At 40.3% G+C, this 26074-nt stretch overlaps 1 protein-coding gene across 5 annotated transcripts in view; it reads left to right on the top strand.

Moving 5' to 3' along the window:
* The window catches only part of LOC113012854 (TOX high mobility group box family member 2-like), an 83196-nt gene that overhangs the window by 47502 nt on the left and 9620 nt on the right, over positions 1 to 26074 (top strand). For all 5 annotated transcript variants that reach the window (XM_026153244.1, XM_026153246.1, XM_026153245.1 and 2 more), the window contains one exon: positions 11595 to 11858. In XM_026153244.1, the coding sequence (XP_026009029.1) occupies positions 11595 to 11858 (264 nt within the window). The remainder of the gene's footprint in view (positions 1 to 11594; positions 11859 to 26074) is intronic.

Genomic DNA, 26074 nt, shown 5'->3' with positions numbered 1-26074 from the left:
TACAGAAAACAATTAGTTCAAGCTATTGCTGCTAAACGTGTTCCTACAACCCACTGAATTGTGGGGTGTACCTAGTTTTAAACAGGACTATTTATAGTCCTGTTTAAAACCTTCTCTTTCATATTAATGTATATGAGGTTTGGTGTCTGATATGTGGATTTTATTCTTGCGGATACATTTTAGCCTTACTCATAAAATGCACACTTGCACTTTTGCTGTATTGCCAGCAGCTACATTCACATCAGGATCAGTGCTGACCAATAAAAGAAGTATTTGAAGTACCGTAAAAGGACAGAGTGTGGGGAATGGTTAAAGTGGACATTTCTTCATTTTGATCAGGGAGAAGATGGAAATTCTCTGAGATAAATGTATAAAGGATGAATAGCAAAACCTCATCAAGTAGCAAAGGAAGGCTTTCTGAGTGAAATTAGTCCAAATGCATTGCTTGCTAGGAAGTATGCATATCGCTTCTCTGAGAGAGCTTAAAGGATTAACATTTTAGCAAATGTGCTCATTCACTTTCTTGGCTAGAGTCAGATGAGAAGATTGATACCGTTATAACTTCTGCTGAGTAAATGTGAAGCCAGACAGTAAGTCTAGCTTTTTCAAATGAAATCAAAAGCAGTCTGGCACATAACCCCCATAAACAACATTTAAAAAAAAATAACTTTAATTATCACGTTAAATAAATGAACTATATCTTAACAATTAGTTAATTGAGCTTTGAGTCTGAGGTGCTGCCAGGTTTTATTTCCAGTATTCTCCCAGATTAAAAAAGTGGATAGCTCTCTTAAAAACATCTAACATGATGATATTTTGTCAATCAGTCAGTCGAGCTCCAGATGTTGTTTGCTCGGTATAGATCCAGCGCTCCCTCGCTCTATTTTCTCTACCTCTATATTTCTTTCTCTCTCTCTCTCCTTCTTTCTCTCTGAGTCAGAGATACCTCAGTACACCCTGGCACCGAACACCCAATGTGGGCGATGCTGATGTGAAAAGGCACCGTTACTTAATAGTGACTCACAGTGCACCATTATACCCCCACCACCATGACTGCAAACTCTTCTCACTTCGCAACGCTCTATCTCCCCACCAAGCTTCCCCTTATACTTCAGTCTTTCTATCGTCCATCCTTGCGTTCTTCCCCAGCAAGATGAAAAACAGGGGGACATTTGAGACAAAGGATGAAAAAATAAAAATTGAGGGTCTGAAAACGCCAACACGCATCTCACTTCTTCTTTAAAAGCTGCACAGAGCCGCTGGCAAGGTCGGCAGAACGAAGTAGAGATACATATTGCGCGGCGTGTATTTAAATTTCAAGAGAGCGTACAATTCAGGCGGAAAACAGCTATGAACCAGCGCTGAGGCGTCGATATCTGCAAACAATGCTGGAGAAACATCAGAGGAACATCCTCACAACATCCACACCCATGCTAGGAGGGATTGTAAGATACAGTTGGAACCAGGAATTGTTAGTTCTTTATGTAGGTCAGTACATGTCAGCCAATAAGTCCAATTACCATTGCTCTCTGAAATAGAATGGGCAGTGACCTCTACTCTGCTGTCATAGGACTGAAATGGATGGAAGGATGCCTCTGATATAAGTGATATATATTTTCATTCAGAATAATAATAAAAAAAGATAAACAGAGTCTAGAGTAGATGACAGGATGACAAATGGTTCGAGAAAAGGAGTCCAAAGTGATGTGAGAAAGTCAACATTTTCATTGTTGGAATATGAAGAGTTTAATCTATCATCTTTTGATATCGGAGGCTTTAAAGCACGTCTAAACGATCCACTGTCACACTCTTTTTAGTGTACTCCCTCAAATAGTACAGTACATACCCCGCAGAAAGGCAGCACTCCCCGAAAACAGCAACTTATCAGCAGCAAGAGTGCACTCAATGATTCATACACTCTTTTAAGAGAACTTGAAACCTTGGCTCTATTTTGGTCCCGGCCTCTCTCCTCCTCTCTCTCAGTATATGCAGCACAATGGAGCACAGGGATTTAGTGGGACTAAGTAGTTTGATATTTCTATTGGTTTTCTGCATGTATTTCCACTCTCTCTTCCCTTTTCTCCTAGTGATCTTTCTCATCATATGGAGACCAAGGTCATGGCTGATTGAAATATAATAGAAGTGTAGACATCTGGCCTAATACTGTGGGAAGTTAAATCTATTTTAATGGCCCCTGCCGCAGTGGATTCTCTCTGATGCACTCTTGCGCTTCACTGACAGTAAATCACAATGTTCTCTTATTGCCCTGACTGGAATGAGGGCATAGAGAAAGAACAATGAGGGATCCACATCATTTGTTTTCACCCCTCCCTTGCTTTTTCCTCTCCTCTGTGCTCCTCCTCTTCTCCCCTCTCCACTCCGTTTGCGACTCATAAAGCAAGGGGCTTAAAGAGAGTGACATCATGAAAATAAAAATAAAGGGGATTATGGGCAAGCTATTGTGCCATATGTGATTACTGGGGCTTCCATGTTCCCTAGGGGAAGATGAGTGACTACGAGACAACATATTTTATTTATTTATACAATTCGCTCTAATGAATAAGAATAGGAAATGTGGCTGAGCCCACTGTATTGTGCCCTTTGTCAGGAAAAAAAAATGAAGAAAAAGAACTGCAGCCCTGGTCCAAACATTAAAGAATTTTCTGCTTCTCTCTGTTGCAGTACAAAGATCACCCTTCATCTTTAACTGAGTTGTTTTTTCCCTTAAATCGAACTGACATAAATGTGCAGCGCATGGCCCTTTTTCACACCTTTTCAAAATACTTCCTTTGCGGCCGTGTTTTTAGAGTTCACGTACAATCTAGTACAGGTCCACCCACATCTGCAATGGAGAGTCAGGTCCTTTTTACCCACCTAAATGAGATCCATTTTGATGTGACATTTGAGAGAATTACCAGTGCATAGGGGAGCAGGGAGGAGGTTAGCTCACTCTTTAGCGATTGGTTGAAGCTTACCACAGCCCACCTGTCCTTTAGTGACGGACGCTACCTATGACCCTGAGCTACTATTGGATGCGGTGAAATAGCCCCCCACACACACACTTCACTTATCCCAGTTCTTTCTTTCTGTCAGTCAACCTGGTGGGTCTGCTATTCCATTCTCCTTCCATTGTACTTCGCTGTCTGCTTTTCTTGATACATCACCCAAATGGAGTTCCTTGGCGTTTAAAAGCCAGGTCAGATAGCCTCTGTAGACCCCGCAGACTGCCGCTGTAATGTTCACTTGTGTGGCACGCTTTAGCTCAAACACACATTGATGATGAGTTTGATTTCTGCCCTTTCTCAGTGCTGCAAGTTTCATCTTTGAAGGTGAATTTTAAAGATTTAGCATTGCCACCCGTCTATCTCGACCACACAGGGTGGACGTGAAAGCCGTTATATATGCATGGCCAGCTGTTGTTTGTCACCAAAACCGTGCTGCTCTGTCATTTTTAACAAAGAAGCATATGGCTGAATGACTTTCCATAGGACGCTTTATACTCATTCAAAGTTATCGAGTTTTGTAATGTATGTGTGTTCTGTTAAAAATAAAAATAAGGGAACACTTGCACAATTTTAACTTTTACTTTTGGTGTAATTTTGAATCCAAGTCTCAAAGTGTTGATGATTATGGTTTCCGCCGACCATTGTCAGTTAAGATCTTAAACTTGAGTATTTCATTCATCGAGTGTTTCCTTAATTGCAGTAAGTGGATAATATCAAAAGAAAGACAGCTAAAACGCTAATAGCAAAGTCCATCCAAGACAAGCCGCTCTTGGCTTTGGACAGTTCACCTCTCTTCAGCCATGACAGGCTCTCTGCGTACTGTGCAACATTTTCATTTTCCTGTATTTGATTAACATGTTATTGTTCCCGCAAGAGCCGTCTTCCACTAAACACCTACAAATGATTCCATCGCCGAGCTAATGACTTCATCTCCTCTTCTCAGCCATTTGGGTAAAGAAAACTTTAAGTTAAGCCAACTAACACATTTATGTTTAATGATAAGTTAATTACTGAAGATTGCTTGACAAACTGGAACGGTGTTTGGCTGCGGAATTTTTAACCTGCAAGTTTACACATAAAAGTGAAATTTTCAGTGTTGAGATTGCCATGTATACTGAGAGTTTAACAGCATCTGCTGTGTGCATAAACTGAGCAAACACAAGTTTAACAGGCTTTCAGGTAAAAACATTGCATAAGGCAGTGACTATTTTGCTGAAAAAAATAATTCATTACTGTTCTGCTAACTCTAAAGGGGGAAGCGCAATATCTTGAAACAATACAAGCAAGAATCAAATAAAATTTAAAAAAATACTTTGACCTTGAGAGCTGTTGAAGGGATCGATCTGTTTGATTATAGCTTTCCACTGAACCCCTAAGCACTGTTGTTTCAGTATAAAAACTACCATTAGCTAACTAAAAGAGAAGTTAGCCGAATTCAAAGCATGAGTAGACTCACAAAAAAACCCTTTAGATGTATTCCCTTTGTACTGGTCATCTCCATCAGAACTCCATAAAAATTTGAGTTGTGCAGCTTGCAACTATGGGAAGGTGTTGTTGTCTGTGACAACTTGCAGTTATAAAGCCTATCTCTGAAGATATTACATGCATGGTTTGTTGTCTTCGCAAGTAATGGTGCAGCTCCTGAGATGAGCTAATAGAGGGTATCAGCCGCACTTTAGATAGAAAAGATTCATCTTAACCCGACCATCATTCACGGATTAGAACCCGAGGTCCAAAATGCCGTAGAGCAGGTTACAAAGACAAGCCATTTTCATATATTCATTAACTCTCCAACTTCAAAAGTCTGCTCCTGATCTCAGTAAATGTAATAAAGCACATTGTTTTCTAACGCTGATATGTATGAATCTACCATAGCGGAATACTTCTTTAATATTTGCAACTGGCAACATTTTTTGTCCTATTAAAAATAGAAATGTTTAATATTATCTTGCATTAAATATTGAATTTAAGCAGCAAGTGTCCAGAAAAAGATAAGTAGAAGACAGATTTAATACTGGCATGCTAAACTGTATTGTTATGTTTAATTGGATCCCATATGTCTAAAGAAGAAAATGTGAGACTGAGGATGCTGTGCAAATTAATTACATTTTTTAAAAACTACATTACAACATTGTTGTAAATGCTGTGGATAAATGTTTAAGATCTGAACTCCTAATTACTTTGTTAATGTTACACTGGCAGCAATAATAAACAGTCTAACAGAATGTAGAGGACCATTCTGGTTCCTGAATTATTTTAGTAAGGGAAAAACACCCAGTTTTTTTTCATAAATCACACCCTGTTTATGAGTGTGTGCTGGACGACTGCTGTATTCCTAGTGAGTTTCTGTGGGTGTACCCATAACCATAGCAAACCTTTTCGAAGTCAGACCATAAAACCTACCATCAGTTAGGCTCGATGGTCACTCCAAGTTTTTTGCATTTTGTATTCTGGATAAGTTTCCTCCCAGATGAATGTAGAGGCCAGATTTATAACTAGTCCGGTACCCCTTTACATCAACAGATAGGTTTAACCTCCAACATTAGCGGTCTGGTGGTTTGTGTGAACAGAGTGGCCACGGATAGAGTCAAATGGCTGGCTTGAATTATTGTTTCATTCTGCCTCTGTTCACTATATATATTATAAGAGTCTGGATCGACATGAATGGAAACTGCAACTCAACTGGTTGGAGAAGACATACAACCACAAGGCAGTAATTCTAGTTGTTTTCCAAAAAAAACAAGGAGTGGTTTAAGCATGATGATAGGTACTTAAGAGCCACAAGTCGCATCTGTGAACTTAGTTATAGAATGTGAAAAATAGGTGTTTTGATGTCAAGTCACAAGTGATGTACAAAAGAGATTTGGTACCATCATGTTTAACTCAAAGAATAAAGATAGATTAGAAAAGAACCAATAGAATCCAAAGTAATGTCCTTGTCTTCAAAAATGACGGATTTGCTGAAATTTCACCTCTACAGAGGAGGGTGAAGGTTAGAGAGAGAGAGATGGCTGAATCAACATTTGGTGTTTCTTTTTGACCTGTCTCTCTTTTATCCACTCCTCTCCTTGTCCTGAAAGACAGTATATTTATGAATTATTTATCCATGTTGGAAAATGTTAAACTTGTGATGTCCTTGTCCTGTGTCTTATCTCCAAGGGCATCATAAGAAGCTGTAAAGAAAAAATAAAACATTTAAAAAGCAATGGAAGGCACAGTCATAAAATAGCCTTGACAGAATTCAAATCTTGGTACAGGCGTACAGTATATATGACAACAGCAATGTTTCTTCTTACGAAGAAGAAATGTCCCAAATGCAAGATGTGTTTTTCACTGTAAAATTGTACCAATCCTGAGTTGTTTAAATCCCCTAAATCTCTGATCACAGTTCTAGAGATCGTATAGTAGCAGTATTAACTATTCAGCATCATTTTGGCTATTCAGTATCAGTGTGGTGTCTGGCACATTACTCATCCTGATATGAACAATCATACAGTGAATTTCTTTCTAAAAGTTAATTAATTGGCGATAGTTTAACCTCTATGCCTCTTATGTACCTTTTGAGGGGGGTTGAGGATGACAGCTACTCATTAATACCAAACAAGCCTCAAATTCCATCCTTACATGAAGATTGAGACTTTAATGATACATTGGCAGGGCAGGACAATATCAACAGTAAGCGCGTTAATGACACTTTGTTTGGTTTTTGCACTTTTTGCATTAGAATGTAGCTACTGGTACTTACTTTGGTGTTCATCCACCCATTTTCTTCTGCTTACCCAGCTCAGGGTTGTAGGTGGGGCTGGTGCCAGTCTCAACTCTCATACACCCTGGACAGTCTGTCACAGGGTTTAGACACAAAGGTAGACGGCCATTAATACCCATATACAATTTAGAATCACTGATCAACCAAACCCATGTTTTTGGACTGTGCATGAAAACCACCTGGAGAGAATCCAAGCTTAGTGGAAACTTGCAAACTCCAAAGAGAAAGGCCTCCTGGATTTGAACCCAGGACTTTCTTTCTGTGAGACAACAACGGTAATGACCACAACACCATGCTGCTCTTTCTTAGATGTCACATCATGTCAGAACCTGTTCTCTGGTGACCTCTCCAGCCTTAGTTTTGTGCTTGGATGCTCAGACCATTACCTCCATGCTGTATATGTAGCCATAAGTCACAACATTATTATCCTATACAGGGAGTGCAGAATTATTAGGCAAGTTGTATTTTTGAGGAATAATTTTATTATTGAACAACAACCATGTTCTCAATGAACCCAAAAAACTCATTAATATCAAAGCTGAATGTTTTTGGAAGTAGTTTTTAGTTTGTTTTTAGTTTTAGCTATTTTAGGGGGATATCTGTGTGTGCAGGTGACTATTACTGTGCATAATTATTAGGCAACTTAACAAAAAACAAATATATACCCATTTCAATTATTTATTTTTACCAGTGAAACCAATATAACATCTCCACATTCACAAATATACATTTCTGACATTCAAAAACAAAACAAAAACAAATCAGTGACCAATATAGCCACCTTTCTTTGCAAGGACACTCAAAAGCCTGCCATCCATGGATTCTGTCAGTGTTTTGATCTGTTCACCATCAACATTGCGTGCAGCAGCAACCACAGCCTCCCAGACACTGTTCAGAGAGGTGTACTGTTTTCCCTCCTTGTAAATTTCACATTTGATGATGGTTCTCAATGGGGTTCAGATCAGGTGAACAAGGTGGCCATGTCATTAGTTTTGTCTTCTTTTATACCCTTTCTTGCCAGCCACGCTGTGGAGTACTTGGACGCGTGTGATGGAGCATTGTTCTGCATGAAAATCATGTTTTTCTTGAAGGATGCAGACTTCTTCCTGTACCACTGCTTGAAGAAGGTGTCTTCCAGGAACTGGCAGTAGGACTGGGAGTTGAGCTTGACTCCATCCTCAACCCGAAAAGGCCCCACAAGCTCATCTTTGATGATACCAGCCCAAACCAGTACTCCACCTCCACCTTGCTGGCGTCTGAGTCGGACTGGAGCTCTCTGCCCTTTACCAATCCAGCCACGGGCCCATCCATCTGGCCCATCAAGACTCACTCTCATTTCATCAGTCCATAAAACCTTAGAAAAACCAGTCTTGAGATATTTCTTGGCCCAGTCTTGACGTTTCAGCTTGTGTGTCTTGTTCAGTGGTGGTCGTCTTTCAGCCTTTCTTACCTTGGCCATGTCTCTGAGTATTGCACACCTTGTGCTTTTGGGCACTCCAGTGATGTTGCAGCTCTGAAATATGGCCAAACTGGTGGCAAGTGGCATCTTGGCAGCTGCACGCTTGACTTTTCTCAGTTCATGGGCAGTTATTTTGCGCCTTGGTTTTTCCACACGCTTCTTGCGACCCTGTTGACTATTTTGAATGAAACGCTTGATTGTTCGATGATCACGCTTCAGAAGCTTTGCAATTTTGAGACTGCTGCATCCCTCTGCAAGATATCTCACTATTTTTGACTTTTCTGCGCCTGTCAAGTCCTTCTTTTGACCCATTTTGCCAAAGGAAAGGACGTTGCCTAATAATTATGCACACCTGATATAGGGTGTTGATGTCATTAGACCACACCCCTTCTCATTACAGAGATGCACATCACCTAATATGCTTAATTGGTAGTAGGCTTTCGAGCCTATACAGCTTGGAGTAAGACAACATACATGAAGAGGATGATGTGGACAAAATACTCATTTGCCTAATAATTCCGCACTCCCTGTATGGAGTACAAAATGGAGCCCAACTGATTTATTCGTGTGCTACTATTAGCTATTTTGCAGATTATTGTATTTATAACAGCTGTTAAATTAAAAATTAAACATTATAATGAAGACACAGGAGAAACACCCTTCAACCATGTTATGGTTGGACAAACCATTGCATCTTGTTAAATGTAGAGGTACTCATATAGTGTCTTTCCACTGCAAGTGTCAGTGTTCCAGTCACATATTCATCCACACAGCACTTTTATCTGTGCCTAATATCTTTCTAACATTTTCACACACTCCGATGGATACATAAGGAGTAACTTGGGATTTGGTATCTTGCTCAAGGATACTTCGGCCTGCGAACCAGAGTTGAAGAATCGATCCACCAATCTTCCAACTTGTAGACTACTGTATATACAGCTGCCCCGAGTAGAGTTGACCAGAGCATAAACAAGTAAATAAATAACTATGCGTAATAAATATTAGGGAAATCTGTTTGTGTTTCGTGTATCAGAAAGAAAAAAATATCGGCTGATGTATCAGAATATCGACTTTTTAAATCACCAAATATCGGTATCAGTATTAAATATTCCATATGCATTAGGCTCTAGTGGAAGGTGCTAGAGTCATTTTATAAGTGGGGCTACACTGGCAGTCTGACCCTGGGAGTTGAATTCACACTGCTCAGCTTCATGAATGTTGAAAACCAAAAAACCAACGAGAACGCTCTCGGTCATGCCCTTGGCCTGATAGACCACCAAAGGGTTCGACTCTTCCACTAAAAACTGCTGTTTGATCTGTTGATGCAGTCCTGTTGTTCTCAAAGTTCTTCTTGAACGCTATATTTCAAAAGCCGAAAAAAGAAAAGTTTATGCTCCACACTCTCCAATTTTTAATTAATCAAGAACAATTTTTTTAAGAAAGATCCAAGAATTTCAGTGAAATAAAGGTTAGCACAATAACAGAAACAGCTGTGACTCAGTGGGGTCTCATGAATCGGGCTTGTTTGCACAAACCCTCACAACGTTGGGTCCTGAGCAGGCTGGATCAACACTTTGGGGATTGTTGTGCAGGGAGGGCTTTTACCCTGGGGTGCTGAGCTTAGGTGTGTTTTTTTTAATCGTCGAAGTGGGTGATAAATGTCACAGTAACATTGCCAAGACCCAAGGTTTCTTAGCAGAGCATTGCATTGAAACAAGACAGTCAGTGTCATTCACTTTACCTGTCTGCAGCTTTAATGCTGTCGCTGATCAGTGTGCAGTCAAGTCAGTTTTGTTTGTATTCTTAGTAAATTTAATCGGCAGCATTTGTCTGTTAAGCGTAATAAAAAATGACAACAATAATAAATGTTAGACAAGGAACAGACATTTGCACAACTTTTATCATGGGAAAAGAAATTGTCAGCGATAATATTTCTAAGCAAGCGCCAAACAATGCGAGCGAGTGTTGTGAGAAAGAGAAAATAGCACATCATCCCCTGATGGTAAACATACTCCCTTTTATTATTATTATTTTCTCCCTAATGATAGTTCACATTATGAGACTTTTATCCTATCTTCAAGCACCAGTTCTGCTAGTGGGGACATTGTAGCTGTTCCTCAACATTTCTTGCCATTTGTTTGCTAAAAGTATTTGTTTGCAAGATGAATTGCTGCACTGGCAGGCGAGATGACAGCCTACACGAAGATGATATTGAATTGATTTCTGAAATGTTGCAGAACGGACTAGTTGATGTGTACCACGAGACATGAATAATAAAAATTCTATTAAAAAGCTCTTGAATGGCTGACAGTGGAATATTATTTGTGATGATTAATTTTCTTCAGTCATTATAAAGGGGAGTTGGCATCAGATTGCCTCTGACAAAATTGCTTTTCACTCCCTGGTGAATACCCTCTGTATGCTTTTTGAGAGCACAAAACCATATTTCTCAGCGCAATATTATGTCAAGATAGGCCCTGGAAAAGACATTTCTCATGTATCACCTTATTAGTGCCGTAAAATCTGTGCTGTTTTAACTGCTGGGGTCATTTGGCATATTCTGCATACATTTCACAATGACTCTGAGGTTTGACTAGTCCAGTTTTTTCCTTCCATTTCTAAAAATATGATTGGCATTATAATTACAAGCTTATAAAATAGCCTCTAAGTGACTGTCTGTCAGTGGCGTTTTTCAACGTAATGAATTTGATTAACTGTATCTTAAAGGCGTGCAGGCTGACAGTTTGTTTCTTCAAAGCTGTCAGGATTTCTGAATTATTCTGTGCAACATCTGTTGTCTAACTCTAATTAATTTGCGGCGTACATTTGCGTTGAATGATTTCTTTAACTTTTGCAAGTGCGACAAAAATTTGCATTTCTAATTAATTTTATTTTCAGCAAAACACACTGAATCGACTGCCGCAGTTCAGCGGTGTCTGGAAGTGTCTGCACAAACAACACGGAAACAACAGAAATCAGCAGGTGCATTTAAAAGCTAATTATGAAGCTTTTTATTTACTCAGGAGCGTCTTTTGTTAGCTGTTTCCTTCCCCGGATGATTACTCAAGTTTGTTTTGCCATTCAAATGCTTTCTAATAGCACTGAAAGGGTTTTATTGATATTGTAACTAACTATGACACTGCTTTGACATGCAGGTACATAAGCGCTCCGGGGCGGAAGGATCGCCCATAGACAAGACCTGTCCTTGCATTTTTCTTTGTGTTTGTTGATAGACTGTGTGCTAGGGGGAAAAAAACGAAAGTCTTATTGCGACTTTGTTCCCAAAATAAGTAAACGAACCTGTCTTCCCCTTTCCTCTTCATGCTCTTCTAAAAAACAGATTGCTTTTCTTCTGCTTTTTCAGAGCTACTCCAGTCAGGGCAGAGGCGGCAGTGGTGGCGGAGGAGGAGGAGCTGGGGATGAGGACTACGAGATCCCCCCCATCACACCGCCGAACCACGCCGACCCTTCTTTGCTCCACCTCATGGAGCACGAGTCAGGTTACCCCTTTCACTCCCTGCCACACAATGGCTTGCTCAACACCTACTCCTACCCCGAGCTGCCCGCACTCATGATGTCCAACATGCTGGGTCAGGAAACTCACCTCCTGTCTGGGCCTATGCACTCGGTGAGTACTTTTTTTTTTTTTGTCCACCTTTTTAGCTGTGGCACTTTCTGCTCATGCAAGTCAAGCGCTGTGCCAGGCTATTAGTCTTTGTGGTCAGAGGATTGGAAGGTATCCAGCAAGTCAGCATAGAGAGCATTTCGTCTGAAGGTTTTACATGTTCTAGTCCTTTTAAGATTTTATGTGCTGCATCGAACAATATAAACATATATAAACTGTAAGGCCACAAAATAACCAACTCTTCTGCATGCTGATCATGTTTTTTCGTAATGGGAAAGCATTCTTCTATTAGAGTCATAATTAACTTGGTTCGAGGCCAAGGAAGCAGCGCTGAAGTCTGAGCAAGGCCAAAGTCTAAGCATAAATACAGAGAGCTGCTGTTTCCTTAACACCGAGACCACTGCAGCAGAACTTCTTTAATATCTGCACAGCTGCGCAAGTCAAAGATTTCATTGCCTCGAAAATGAGCCAAGAAGGGATGGAGAAACTCATTGTGGCGCGTTTTCTTTCGTTACAATCAGCAAATCCAAAAAGGAGAGGGGTAAGGATGAGTGGGTGGGGGAGGAGGGAGGGGATCCCTTGTCAGCTACTTTTTTATTTCAAAAGGACGCCAAGGACCTCCATTCTTCCCCTCAGTTAAAGGGACTTTCTCCCGTGTTAAACATGCTTCAGACTGAACATGTAAACACCCCCGGCGAACACATTCAAATGCTTTAATCATAGGATCGAATCAAATGAATTATAGATGGCCCGCGTGGTGAATTATTCAGCGTTATATACTTTCATCTGACATAAATATTACTTTTTTTTTCTCCGTGGCCTCCGTCATGAATATTTATGCTTTAATGTGAGCATCCGTGGCATTTATCCCCCGTTAATCAGGTCTTATGTGATTTTCAGAATCAAACCGCATAAGATGCAGACTCTTATTTTTTTTCCGTGGGTGGTAGCTGAGGCCTCCATTAAAGCCAGTCTTCAGGATTAGGTCACAATCCACTGGCTACTTTGCTGAATGTGCTCGGGTGCAGGAGGACGATGCCGCTGGCTCGAACGTCTGTCTGCTTTTTAGCGCGAGTGAACGCTCGAAACAAAGTGTTGATTAAGCTTTTAACATGAGAGCGCATACCCTGCGTCAAATGCGTGTGCACGGCACGTTTAAAGTTTATGTTATGTCCGTGTATGTATGTTCAATAAAGCCTCCAACCCCCTTTTTTTGGTCGGCAACAATTTCGAAGCAAACAAAGAGGGAGTACCTGCCTCTTAAACAGCTTTTGTTTCACCTTTGCAATTATTTATTTTCAAATAGCCCTTCAGGGTAATGTTCCATTTTCTTATTTCACACCCCCTTTTCTCATAAATGAACCGTCATTGTAATAAATCACCGCACAAACAGAGACTTGCACACACTGTGAAAGGTCCAGAGATTTATGTAACACATTCATGTTTCCCACTTCCACATTTTAGTACTACTCTAGCAGAGGCTGGCTAATAATAGCTGCTATTAATATTTCTTGTTGCCTAGCAACCCCAGCAAGTAATAGCTTACTCTGGAAAAATAGATGACCGATAAGGAAGAAGGAGGAGGGGTGGTGGTGGTGGTGGTGGTGGGGTTGGAATGGGAAGGGGGGGATTCAATTCATTTATTATCTCCTGGGACAAGAGGAGCTTATTTCTGAGGCTGAGGAATAGGAAAGTAGGCTGTATATGAGAAATATTTTAACGCAATTGGAGATGACGTTATTTTCATTTTGCTTCCATTAGGGATGTTTCATTTGATGTTTCCCCAGCAAAGTCAATTAACCTTAATTTCATACTGATAAAGGTATAATAAGGAAGATTGAATTTATGTCTGCTGCATGCTTAAAGAATAATAAGGGTGAATAGAAATAAGCTCTCAGTGTAACCAGGGGCAGCAATGAAGAGACAAGCCTTTACCTTTGTTGTATTGTATTGACAAAAACCTTACAATAAACTCACAAAATTGAAGGAGATAACTGGGAAAAACCAAAACGCTAATCATTCAACAGCCTTCTTTCACCACCGCCGCCGAAGCAAATAAAAAGTCGACAGCATTACCTTAAGGATACGCTTCTCTTCAGTAACAGCTATCCTTCACTGCACATTTAAAACCTCCTACAAGTACAAGCTCAGCTGGAGCAACAGATACGCTTCATCTCGAGGGATGTTGTTGCTGTTTTTTGTACAACATTTAGCCTAAGGCTAAAGCTCTGTAAACTTCTCGCTGCTTTGGGATTCGCTTTTTCAGCTCACATCGATCCTACAGCAAACAGAGTTAAATCATTACAGGATTGAGAGCAGTGGATTGACCATCACAGTGCTGCATGGGCACATACAGTAATTTTGCATCAGTTTGTCCTTGTAGCTGTAGTCTGTATTAATAATCTTGAGCTTTCTGACCGCGCGGAAGTCATTTCTCTTCAAAAGCCCTGTTTTTTCTTTTCTTCCTTTAGTCAGACAAATTTCTTTTTTCCATCTAATTGTGATTCCACAGGCAGCTGAACTATTACAGTAGCTGGTGAATCAACGAGATGCGCAGTGGATGTAGGGAACAAAAAAAAAAAATCTGTCAAATAGATGCATTGAATGTTTCAGATTCACTGATGTATGTTTTTATTTTGTTTTGGGGTTTTTTCCATTTTTATTTTCATCTGTCAAATCCAGCACTTAGTTGAGATCCAGAAGTTGATCCTTTTTGCTGCGGTTGCGTGTTGTTCATCATAGCAGTTCTCAACTGCCAGTTTTGACCCATTTCTTAGACTTAAAATTACACCTTTTACAGGAACTCCAACAAGAAGCAGCATCAACACTGCTGTTATAAAAGACAGAGCTGTCTATCAGCGAAGCTCCTACATTCTCAAAACTCCTCCTCACACCGCTGACCTAGTCTGTCAGCTTCTCTGAACCGAGCCAAGTCTTGGATGACTGGATACTGTGAAATGTAACATGCTGTCGTGCGAATGCTCATTGCTGAGGGAGAATCCCTGTCTCATCCTCAGCTGCCAGCATTTCTGCCATCCCGGCACTTGGTGGAGAGGTGGCACCCAGGGGTCTCGTGTTCAACAAGCGCCCTGATCATTCAGGTCTGGCTGATGGCACAGTGGCGCAGGGGAGAAGGAGGGGCTGGGGAGGCGGGGGGGTTGCAGGCAAGGTCAGTCTCTTATAAAAAAAATTAAAGCAAGAGGGACCCTCGCTGGGAGGCGGTAATGAGAGGTCGAGGAGGAGTTTGTACAGCGGCCCCAACGTGGAGCCTTGAGGGGGGGCCACTGTGTTTAAATATTCAAACAGAGCATGAGGCCCTGTCTCATTACTAGTGTAATGAGGCCAGTTACAGAGCAGGAAAACCCCTGCCACCAAAAAGAAGAAAAAAAAACACTGGCCAATTTCACAAGTTTCTTACACACATCCAGCCACATGACTCCAGCCAGGAATTGTGTAGAGCTTTGATAAATATGTGGTTCTAGTTTAATATCTCTGGCACAGCGATGTGTGACTAACAGGCCAGTTTTAACCCTCTGCTGACAGGTTGATGTTGATATCACGGACAAGTTGTCAGTCGGAGTTGTTTTGGTTGGTTGGTCGGTTCATTTTTGGTGGCTTGTGCATAGAAAACTACAGCAAGCTCAGCATTCACTTTCATATTTAGCCATCTTGATTGAACATGAGCATTAATTTTAAGATGCAGTGCATCCAATAAAAGGTCTTATTTTAGTGCAGTTAAAGGTGTCTTCACATCATAAGTAGATCGTGTTTGCACCCTGCTACTATTTGTGCAGCATGTGGGTGCTCGGTATATATGTGTGTGTTGACCATGTGCGTGTATATATAGATATATGTGCGTGTGTCTTTGTTTGCCTTTGTCTCCAGAAAAAGTAGAAGAGTAAGCTGCAAGGTTAGGTTGGCTTGGCTTAATTTGATTTTGTTTAATCTGGAGAAAGAAATTCACTTGCACCGTTTGGCATTTGCGACAAGGAACGGCTACGGAAAGGCCACAACTGTTTTAGGGCGGTGACATAAAAATCGTATTGACAGCTGTGGTTATGGAGAGTGCATGGATGTAAGATGAAGCTATCGAGCTATCGAAGAGATCAAAGTGAGTTAAAATAAAGTGCACACGGTCATGTTTGAGATATTTAGGATATTCGGAGATGCTGAGTTTACAGAAAGTGTTCATAGTAGAATCTGTTTGTTGAGTACTTAGGGTGAAGTGCAAGGTGTCAGTCTTTCCTTTGTCCGCTATTTAAGTAGATTTATCTAAAATATTTTCTCAATATTTGGAGTTGGGTTTGACATGACATGCTCAGTGAAGCTGGATTTTTTTTCCTTTTAAATTGAAACAGCCATCTTTTTTCCATCGTAGGTTTTTTAAGACATATCTCATATGACCCGCTTGCTCTGCTGCCTTTCACTGGAATAGATATGACATCTTGGTGACGTTCCCAGATAAATCACTTTTGGAACAGTAGAAATATTTTCTGTTGCGGCTTTCTATTTCACAAAAAAAAAAAAAAAAAAAAAAATTGAGAGAGGAAAAAAGAAAGAAAAAAAGACAGATGCCCTTCAGTGCTACACTCCACAACAGGGGTGAACAATGTGTCTTGTAGCTGTCAAAAGAAATGACGGCAAGATAATTGGTGGGGCATTCCCGTTTCGTTTAAACCGAGACAAGTAGGCTTCAAAATAGAATCGGGCTTTTTAAAAAAGTAAAGCTTTGTTTTGCGCTGCTCATTATGCAGGGTTCAAAATGGAGTAATGAAGACGGGCATTAACGGATTGAGCTTTAAAAACAAATGCACATTCATTGGGGCTCATGAATATTCATGCCGCTAATTCAAATAACCTTAGGCAACTGTTACATCTAATGAATATTTAAAACAGCTTGGTCACAGAGATTTGAACACTGCATTATATCTGACTTTCTAGGATCATCGTGTACAAGAGTAAACAATTAGTAATGCCAAAAACAGATTCCAGCGGTGATGAAAATACGTCTGGGAAACAGTGTCCCGTGTTGTCACATTAGTTACAGGCCGTTGGCACTCCGAAGGCGAGCGCGATGCCATGCGACGGTGTGAAAAATTGTAAATAATCATAATAATTGGTGAAATGATTTGTTGATTAATCGGGGAGCCTAATCAACAAAATTATTAAGTGGAGCAATTTTGAAATCATAATCAGTTATCACGCAAAAATGCTGCAAATGTGAGATTGTGTTGATTTTCACCTGTTGTGCTTGGGAATCGAACAGGTTCAATGTATTATTCGGACACCGAACCAGTCATCAGATAAAAAAAGTGATATGTTTATTTAGATATGTATGATAAAGAGAGAAAAGTCTTTGTTTTGGGGGGTTTAATCATCATAAAACAAATTAAAATGATCATAAACCTTTCGAGCTCGCTCAGTCAGGAAGGTAGAGTTAGCAGAGCGCGGGGAAAAAAGCTGCACCTGGCACAGTGGGCCCTTGGGCGACACGAGGGTTGACTAAACATGTTTATGTTTACCGCCTGGCGCCCTTACATGTTACAAGGCAGAGAATCCCATGCTGGCCACTTAAAAGAGGGCCTTCCTATGAAGGGATCAGTGTGGTGACTCGTCCTCGCCACCACCGCGACGCTAATTAGGCCCACCGCAAAGCCAGCCTGTGGGGATAATGTCCCATTATTAGAGTCATTTGTTTCAATTAACCGCTCTGTGATTCTACAATAGCACTGCGCAGCCCAGCGCAAAGAAGCCATTACTCTCGCCCAGGGAACCAATGAGGTCTGGGACGAGAGTGTTTGTAAGAAGGTTACAGATACCTGCCGCTGCCAGCAGTCGTGCTGTCGTGCTCCGCATTTAGCCCAGTCTCTGATGAGTTGTTTGAGCCCTGGGAGAGTGGAAAAAACTCCTTATTCAAATCTTTTTCTAGAGCTTTTAAAGACTGTTTCTGACTATGCTGCTTCTGAAAACGTGTGATTTTTGCTTCTGTGCATTTGACTGAGAACTGATTGAAGATTTGTTGAAGGATTGTTGACTTAAGCATAAACCGCTGAAAACTATAGGCTGTTCACGTACCCCTTTACAAGCTGAGAGCTTTGTGGTTGACTGAATTACTATTCTGCTACTGTATACTTATGGTCTTTAAGTCATTTTTAGACTGCAATCAAGTTACTTTCAGAACACGAGGCTCTCTTTTTCTTTCCATTTCATGCATTACTCTTGTTAGTCTTGTTACTTTTGTAAATTCAAAGACTGCGTTCGTGCATTTTAATTCCACCAGTGGACAAAGAAGGCAGATTGCTTTGATAATTCCCGCTGCTTTAAATGGGAATTGTGAAATGACAATTAGTCTGGTGCCTTTGCGGCCAACAAAAAGCAAACCCTTGATAAAAGCTGTTTGTGCACTTGTATGGTGCCTGTTGTTGGTCACAGCTGGAGGCCACCACTTACAGGGTGCAAAGAGAGATTATGAGAGAGATTATGACTGTGATTTCTAGCTGGTGTAAGAGGCACAACTTTGAGAAAGTCTGTTTGTATAAATGGCTTTGATAACCATCCAAGTGATTCTTCAAGCAGCTAAACCAGGTGAATTATGTCTACAAGAATTAACTCATTCCTTGTAACATCACTCTTTTCTTGTCATTTGCATAAGATATTTTCTTTTAATCAGCCAGACGCTTTTCTGAAAAAAACACCTAGGTGTTTTCGTGCATTTAACAGCACAAGTACAAAGACACTTATCAACTCCAAATGCTTCAAAATGCAATGTTTTAGAGCACTTTTCGGTCCTTTCAGCTCTAGATAATGGAAACTTCGATTGATACCAAGAGGTTGCTGCCCTGTGATGCCTCTGTTGCCAGGCTCTCTCATTGGCTTTCTCCCCCCGCTGCGCAGATGTTTACAAAGAGACATCACCAGCTCACATTAAAGGGTTCAAGTTGTCCCCTCAGGCTGTTGCTATGGAAATAACCCTGCTACGGTCGCTCATTCATGTTTGATTAATTGTTTTTTTCCTTTCTGTGCTGTTGCCTCTACAAAGACCTCATCATGGGAACATATCATCTCGAAAACAAACAATAGGAAAAGATGAATATGTTCAAATCTGCTCTATTTGGACTTGCAGATGCACTCTCTTCCTGCTTTGACATTTTGTGGATGTGGTGATAAAAGTCGAGTAACTGCATTAGCATTGTATTAACACTGATAAAGCTCGCTTGTGAAGCCACGCAATCATACAGATATATTTTTTATTTCGTTCCCCAGACTTACCTGGACAGAAGATAAGCTTTTTTTTCTTTTGCCTTTTTCTCCTCTTAAATTGCACTGTGTAGCGCTGAGATACAGCAACCCACTGGGGCCAATTAGGATGCCAGCAGAGCCAGGAAGTGCATAGCAGATGCTTTTGCCACTATTTATTAAAATCCAATCTGCGGGGGCCCCTCCAACAGCTCGTTAAACTACCGTTAATCTAATTAGCTCTCACTTGCCACTGTTTTCACCACATTACCAAATACAAGGGCCTCGACTTTGCAATTTAGGCTGATTAAGTAGGTCCAGTGCTGTTAGGCAGAGCTTGTAGGGAGGAGCTTCTCAGAGCTGTCAGTCATTCTCCCGAGTCAGATAAATCATGCAGCTTAGTTCAGCAATGGCTTTGGATTTAAAGTATCAGCAATAGGAATGTTAGTTGAAATCAAATCCACATTGCAGCCCAAAACTGTAGAAATACTCCATCATAATGACCCTGTGTATTTGTAATGGCATGGTACCAAAACTGGATACAAATTCCATAATGGCTTCTTTATGTATATATAGATATATGTATATATCTATATATCAGGTCTATACGATTCTGCTAACATCCTTTCATGTCTCCTAGATCAAGATCACGAATGTGCACTTCCGGTTCATTATTGTTTAGGCCAGGCTGTATTTTTTATTTGATGAGTGCTGCTCTCTGGACGAGTGCCTGGTTCCACTCAGAGATCTTTGCAGCGGCTTTGACATGCAGTCCTGCTTATTGCTTACAGATGGGCAGTCTGACATAGAGCTGTAATTGCTTCCAGATGAGGAGGGCACTGCATATATTTTAAGACATATTTTAACCTATCAAGTCTTCATCCTGAGCTGGATGTGGGGAATACAGAGAAACCAAGCTAACATGGCGTTTGGTAGCGTAAGATAAGAGGAATTTGTGTTAACCTGTATCCAAAGTTGACTATGACATGTTGTGTATCATTCAACCTGTGTGGGGAAAAAAAAGTTTAACGATCATCTGGAATTTTGGATGCCAGTCCTGGTATTTACAGTCACTTTTAATTTAAAGAGGACTGACGCGTTCAGATGTGTTTACATTCTCATGTAGCCTGCCAGCATTTTCTGAGACAACGGGCCTGACTGCATCATGTGCAGGTGCACTTTCAAATGATAGCTGAAAATGATATCTAAATAATGACTAAGAGCATGTTATAAAATAAAAAAAAACAAAAAAACAGCAAAATTACAGAAACTTAACAAAGACTTGCTTATGTTTTACGTACATTTTACACAATTGCTGTTACAGATGTTTGGCACAATAGATTTTTGTACTTCTACAGCACCTATAAGAGCTCATTTTTGTCTTATTGCCCTGAGTTCCAGCTTGTGGTGAAAATTACAGGAAAAGAAATTATATATAGCATCTTGAAATCGCATTATTCTCACTGCTGGTGCTTTAACTGTGACTATTTATCTATTTATTAACCCAGAAAGGCTTAAGTGTCTGCAACCGCCACACTAAGCTGTGCAGCTCTTCACTGAGCTACTGTGAAGAGGTCCGCGTTTGTTTTGCTGAAAGATGTATTCCACTGTAGTGCAATCTAAATATATTATTGAATTTCCTTCATTGTTTATTAAATTTAAGGCTGTGGTTATTAACAGTGGATCCTACAAGCACTTGTGTGTAATAGTGGTCGGTCATGGTAATGAACTCAATGAGAATTATCTACACATTCTACTCCCATCAGGTCTGTGAATCATATTTCAGGTGTTTTCCAAAACAAACAATCAAAAAAAACAATAAACACACATTTCCTACACAAAACCAAAAGCCAGACATTCAAGGTTAGCCAATAAAGAGCCAGTTAGCAGTTGGTGAGGAGCCAAACTGAGAGGAAAACAAGGAAATGTTGGATTGAAATTCATCAGATGGACATTAGAGCAACACCAGTAATGAAAAATGTTGCTGTGCCACATTTCCTGTAAGTGTGAAAGAGGAAAGCGGTTTGCTTCAGACTTGCTGTGTTTACAGCTTGTGTCCGCTGCCCCCATGTGATCAAAAAAAAGAAAAAAAATAGTTAGTGCAGGTTGAAGAACGAACCGTTGGGTTTAATCTGCTATTACTCTGCAATCACCACTTTGAACAACAGTCACAGACAGTTTACGCAAATTGCATCTGCAATCGCTTCATCATTTGCTACTTCCCTGTGTATCAAAAACGCAGCAGTTGATTGTACAATGAAAAGTGAATTGGGGATTGCAGCCATTTATATGTCATCGTTCTGCATCATCACTGAGAAGTGTAGAGCGTAAGTGTTGGAGAACCTTTAAAATACGACAGAAAGTAGTGCGCGCATCAGGGATGTCGCATTTCTTTCCATTGTGGGAATTTGTGATGCAGATAGGTGAAGAAACAGTTTACGTTCAGATTTCCAGTAAATAGCCACATCCTCAGTTTTTCTTCATCCGGCACTTCTTGCCTCTTTCAAAGTGTACTTTATTCTGGAGATAACATTAAGGTGCTAATCTGTATCGGGAAAACAATGTTAGATGATTTGTTATTGAGACGTCGGCTTGTTAAATCTGCTTTTACAGTCCTCGGCCAAAGCTTATTTCACTACCGGCTTTCGATTGATGTTCTTAAACTGCAGATTTAAAAACCCTCTCATAGTCTGTTGCTCATTCTCCGGGCCACTGCACACTCACTGCAAAAAAAAGCATGTAAAAATAGGTTTTTATCTTCTTCTTCTTCTTTGAGCTACTGTGTAGATCAAACTGTGTAACACACTCAAAACCAATAGCGTTTGTGTGTGTGTGTGTGCATCTATGAAACAAGGTGTGTAGATTTTGCAAGTGCATGGCATTCATTTTGATTTAGCGCTGTGCCCAGTATTTGCTTTTGTGTAACAGTCATCATTGTATCACCTTAGAGTAGTTCCTGTTTGTTTTTATGGTCTTTCAAAGCTGATACATTATGCAGCACTCTCCACTTTGCTGTTCACTGTATATGATAATGACTATGATAAGAAGACTATGATTGGAGAAAGACTTTTATACACTCTCATGCTATTATCGGATTTTATTGTCTAATTTTCATCTGTCTTAAGCTTTGTCAGTCACCGCGCGTGCACACAGTCCTCGTTGCGAGTCCTCTTCTTTCTATATCTTTCCACTCCTGTTTTCTTTAGATCGACTCTTCTTTTCTTTTGCATCTCACTTTCTTCACTATTCCCCAAATCCACCTCCACCCCTCTCTCTCTCTCTTTGCTGTTTTGATAGTGACGCAGTTACCAGGCTGTCAATTCTAATCTTGTCTTGCCAGTGCAGTGCTGTCCATTCAGAATCACAGCTACCCTCCTTTTCCTTATCTCTCTCTCTTCACCTACCACCCCTTCCATCTCTCTCTCTCTCTCTCTCTCTTTCCATCACTATCTCTCTCGCTCTCTCTCTCCATCACTATCTCTCTCGCTCTCAGACAACAGAAATGCTGATGGGATGAGCAAGCTAAGGCTGACTCTATAGTTCAATCTTTTCCTGGTAAACTAGAAAGCTGTGTTGGAAATAAATTTAGTCTCTGTTGCTGTGTACAGGACACGATGTTTTTTACCTAAGACATCCGCGTGCTGTTTCTGGTCGACCCCCTAATTGCAGTCTTTAAAAGCTTTTTTACCATCAGTGTATGTCTGCTCTGTGAATGTGCATTGTGTCCTCTTGCATGGAGAAAATTGGCAGGCAATTACTTAACTTTAAAAAAATGTTATTAAACGCACTCATCAGCCAATCTGTTAGGTACACCCTGCAGGTTGAACTTCCCTTTGCCTTCAGAGCTACTTTTATTCTTTATCCCAAGGGTGCTCTGTTGGATTGAAATCTGGTGACTGCGATGGCCTCTTGAGTGCAGTGAATTCACTGTCATGATCAACAAACCAGTTTTGTGACATTGTCCATTATCCTGCTGGAAGCAGCCATGAGAAGATGGGTACACTGTGGTCGTAAAGGGAAGGACATAGTCAGCAACAATACTTGACAGTGACATTTAGGTGATGCTCAGCTGATATTAAGAGGCCCAGAGCATGCTGAGACAACCCTAACACCACCACCACCACCATACTGAACTGTTGATACAAGACAGAAATTAAGACTCGTCAGTGTCTTCCAGTCTTCTGCTGTCCAGGTTTGGTCTCGTCTGCTTCAAGATTCCATGCGTTGTGCTTTCAGAGATTCTGCATGCCTTGGTTGCGAAGAGTGCTTGTTTTGAATTATCAGCTTGAAGCAGTCTGGCCGTTCTCCTCCGACCTCTGACATCAACGAGGCATTTTCGCCCACCGGATATTTTTTTGGACTATTTACCGTAAACGTTAGAGATGGTTGTGTGGGAAAATCCCAGTAGATCAACAGTTTCTGAAATACTTAAATAAACCTGTCTGGTCTGGCCTGTCTGTAATGTGAATGCCGGATCTTATATGTAAATGCCAAAGACATCATGGTAAATTGTTACAGGTGGATTTGCTTTGGTACTTTTTTCCACAGTTTGTTATTTACACGTTTTACATTTTTATGTACAATTAGAAGATAAGCCAAAGGAGACCTCTGCACTGCTGCAGTGAATTTAACTGTTGTGGCTGCACTGAATCCATCCAGCACTGTAAATGTGAATACTTATTAAACAAGAAGGCCTGTGTTTAAACTAAAGTTACAGCTTCAGATTATGAGGGGCTGAGTTTTCCCTCTCATTTCCCTTTGTGTTTCAAAATGATAAAAGATAAAAATGATGGCTAAATAAATTGGCAAATAACATGGCATCATATGTTAAGCTAGCTTTAGCACAATAACAGTGATGCAAGACAAGAAATAAATATCAGTCACGTTAAAATCTGTCTGTTGAAAGCATATAATAAAAAGAGTTTCAAGTTTTGACATTTTGCATAGAGAGTCCATCTCGCAAGAGCACAAGATACCAGTCTTCTCAGTAGCAGTATCAGAAAATAGACCAGAATGCACTGGAGCCACGAGATGTTGCATTATGAATAAGGGATGTGACTGTCTCTTTTTCTCAACTGACAACAACAGCTGTCATAATCATTACTGTTCACTGCACCTGCACGAGAGAACCCGGCAAAATAAGCTTGATATTGTGTAGTTGGCTGTGTGGTGGGTAAGTGTTTATCCAGCGTCGAGTTTGTAGGGCCAGAAAGAAAAAACTATAGTGATGAATATGGCTGCGATCACTTTTTCACTTTCTCATTTGAAAGATATTTCGTTTTACAGAAGACTGTGTCGGTTAATGAGACTGGTCTTCTTAAATATAAAGTCAAAGCTGTGGAGTTTTCTCTTAATAGGTGTTCAGGGCTCGAGTGTGAGGAAACCAGGCAGAGCACATTAAAACAAAAAGATTATTTAGCAGGCAAAATGACAGGCCAGTGGGCCTAGTTTAATATTCTAATACAAAGTGTTTCTCTGTGGTACTTTGTTAAGGAAGAAAAAAGATCCGATGTTAAATTGCCTTTTTTGCAGAGAAGTTTACATTAAGTTGTTTTTTTTAATACATATATATTTATATATAAAGGTAATCTCATAAATGAAGGAAACCACTTTCACAATTAGATTTAGATGAAACATGCTGAAGAAAGATGAGAACAAATTAATCATCTGAGGGGGTGATTTTTTTTTTTTCCTGCTTATTTTTCTGGGAGAAAATTATTAATACTGTGCAGAGTGCGCAGTTTTCACTTACTGTTGTCTCTTTAGAAGTATGTGAGCCATCTTTATTAATCTTTCAGAGTCACTGTCAGCTTTTTACTGTATATACTTGAGCTGAGAACATGAATCTCTGATTATAAGACGTGGAAATAAAGAAAGAAATGAAAGAATACGCCCTTTATTCTCCTGGTTGATTGCATTCTGCTGTGGGCTGTTGTGTGTCATCATTCTTTCCTCTGTATGAATACATGTGAATTTTCCTGGCGATTATTTAGCCTTCTTCTTCTTCTTTTTTATGTTTTGTCATTCCATTAGCTCTACCTTCAGTTTATTCTATTTTCACTTCAAAGGCTTGGGTGGAACAGATGTCGTTTCAAATGCCTGTCTTCTGCCTCATTGCCTAAAAGTGAGGGATGATTATTTTTTAATGAAACCGCACACACTCGCACGGGGGGAAAAAAAGAATATTACCTGTAAGCTGTGAAATAGACAAGCAATACTTTCACATCATCCTGAATGGGGAACATTCATTCATTTCACACCACAAAGGCCATTTTGAAGTTTTCCTTAGCTGCCAAATGTGCTTCTGGACCTTGAATTTTGATTAGTTAATTTCATGCTGTGTGGAATACAGTATGTTGTTTGGCAAATGCCTCGCTAAAAACAATGCAGTTTTCAAAGGCAGTCGTTTCTTGTTTTCCAATCGACGGTGAAAGGGGAAAACACGGCCTTTGCTTAATCTAGTGATAAGTATGCACTGAATGGAAATGAACGTCTTTAAATGTCCTAAAGTTGCTGTTCGATACTCACGCGGGGACAAATCTTTTTTCACGGTTTGCACCCACACTGAGCTTTACCACTGAACCCCCTGGATGAGTGGATTATGAAAGCAAACATTCAAAGATGGTTAGAAGTTTTTTTTTAAAATGCAACATGATTAAACAGGAACTTGGCCTTGGAGATGATGCGCGTTTGCCAAAATAGAGAAGAATTCGCTGTCACTTCCCTCAGAGCTCTTAACAACGTTTGAGTAACTCGGCGTAACCCGACAACCGCAACGAGTGCACATCAGCATCTTTCATTTGACTTAATACCAATGTATATCATCATATATTCCGCATGTCATTATTTCTATGATATGGATGGAAATTAGATTGTTTTTTTTCTGCCTTTATAGCAACCAGGAAATCAGGTTAACTGATGTTTCACTGCTACTAATGGCAACATCAAGCCATCACTTTTTCTTCACCGTCTCTCTCTCCCTC

This window comes from Astatotilapia calliptera, chromosome 20 (genome assembly GCF_900246225.1).
Source record: "Astatotilapia calliptera chromosome 20, fAstCal1.2, whole genome shotgun sequence".
Lineage (NCBI taxonomy): Eukaryota > Metazoa > Chordata > Actinopteri > Cichliformes > Cichlidae > Astatotilapia > Astatotilapia calliptera.
Note: the sequence above shows the minus strand (reverse complement) of the source record. Positions and strands in the feature narration are given on the sequence as shown.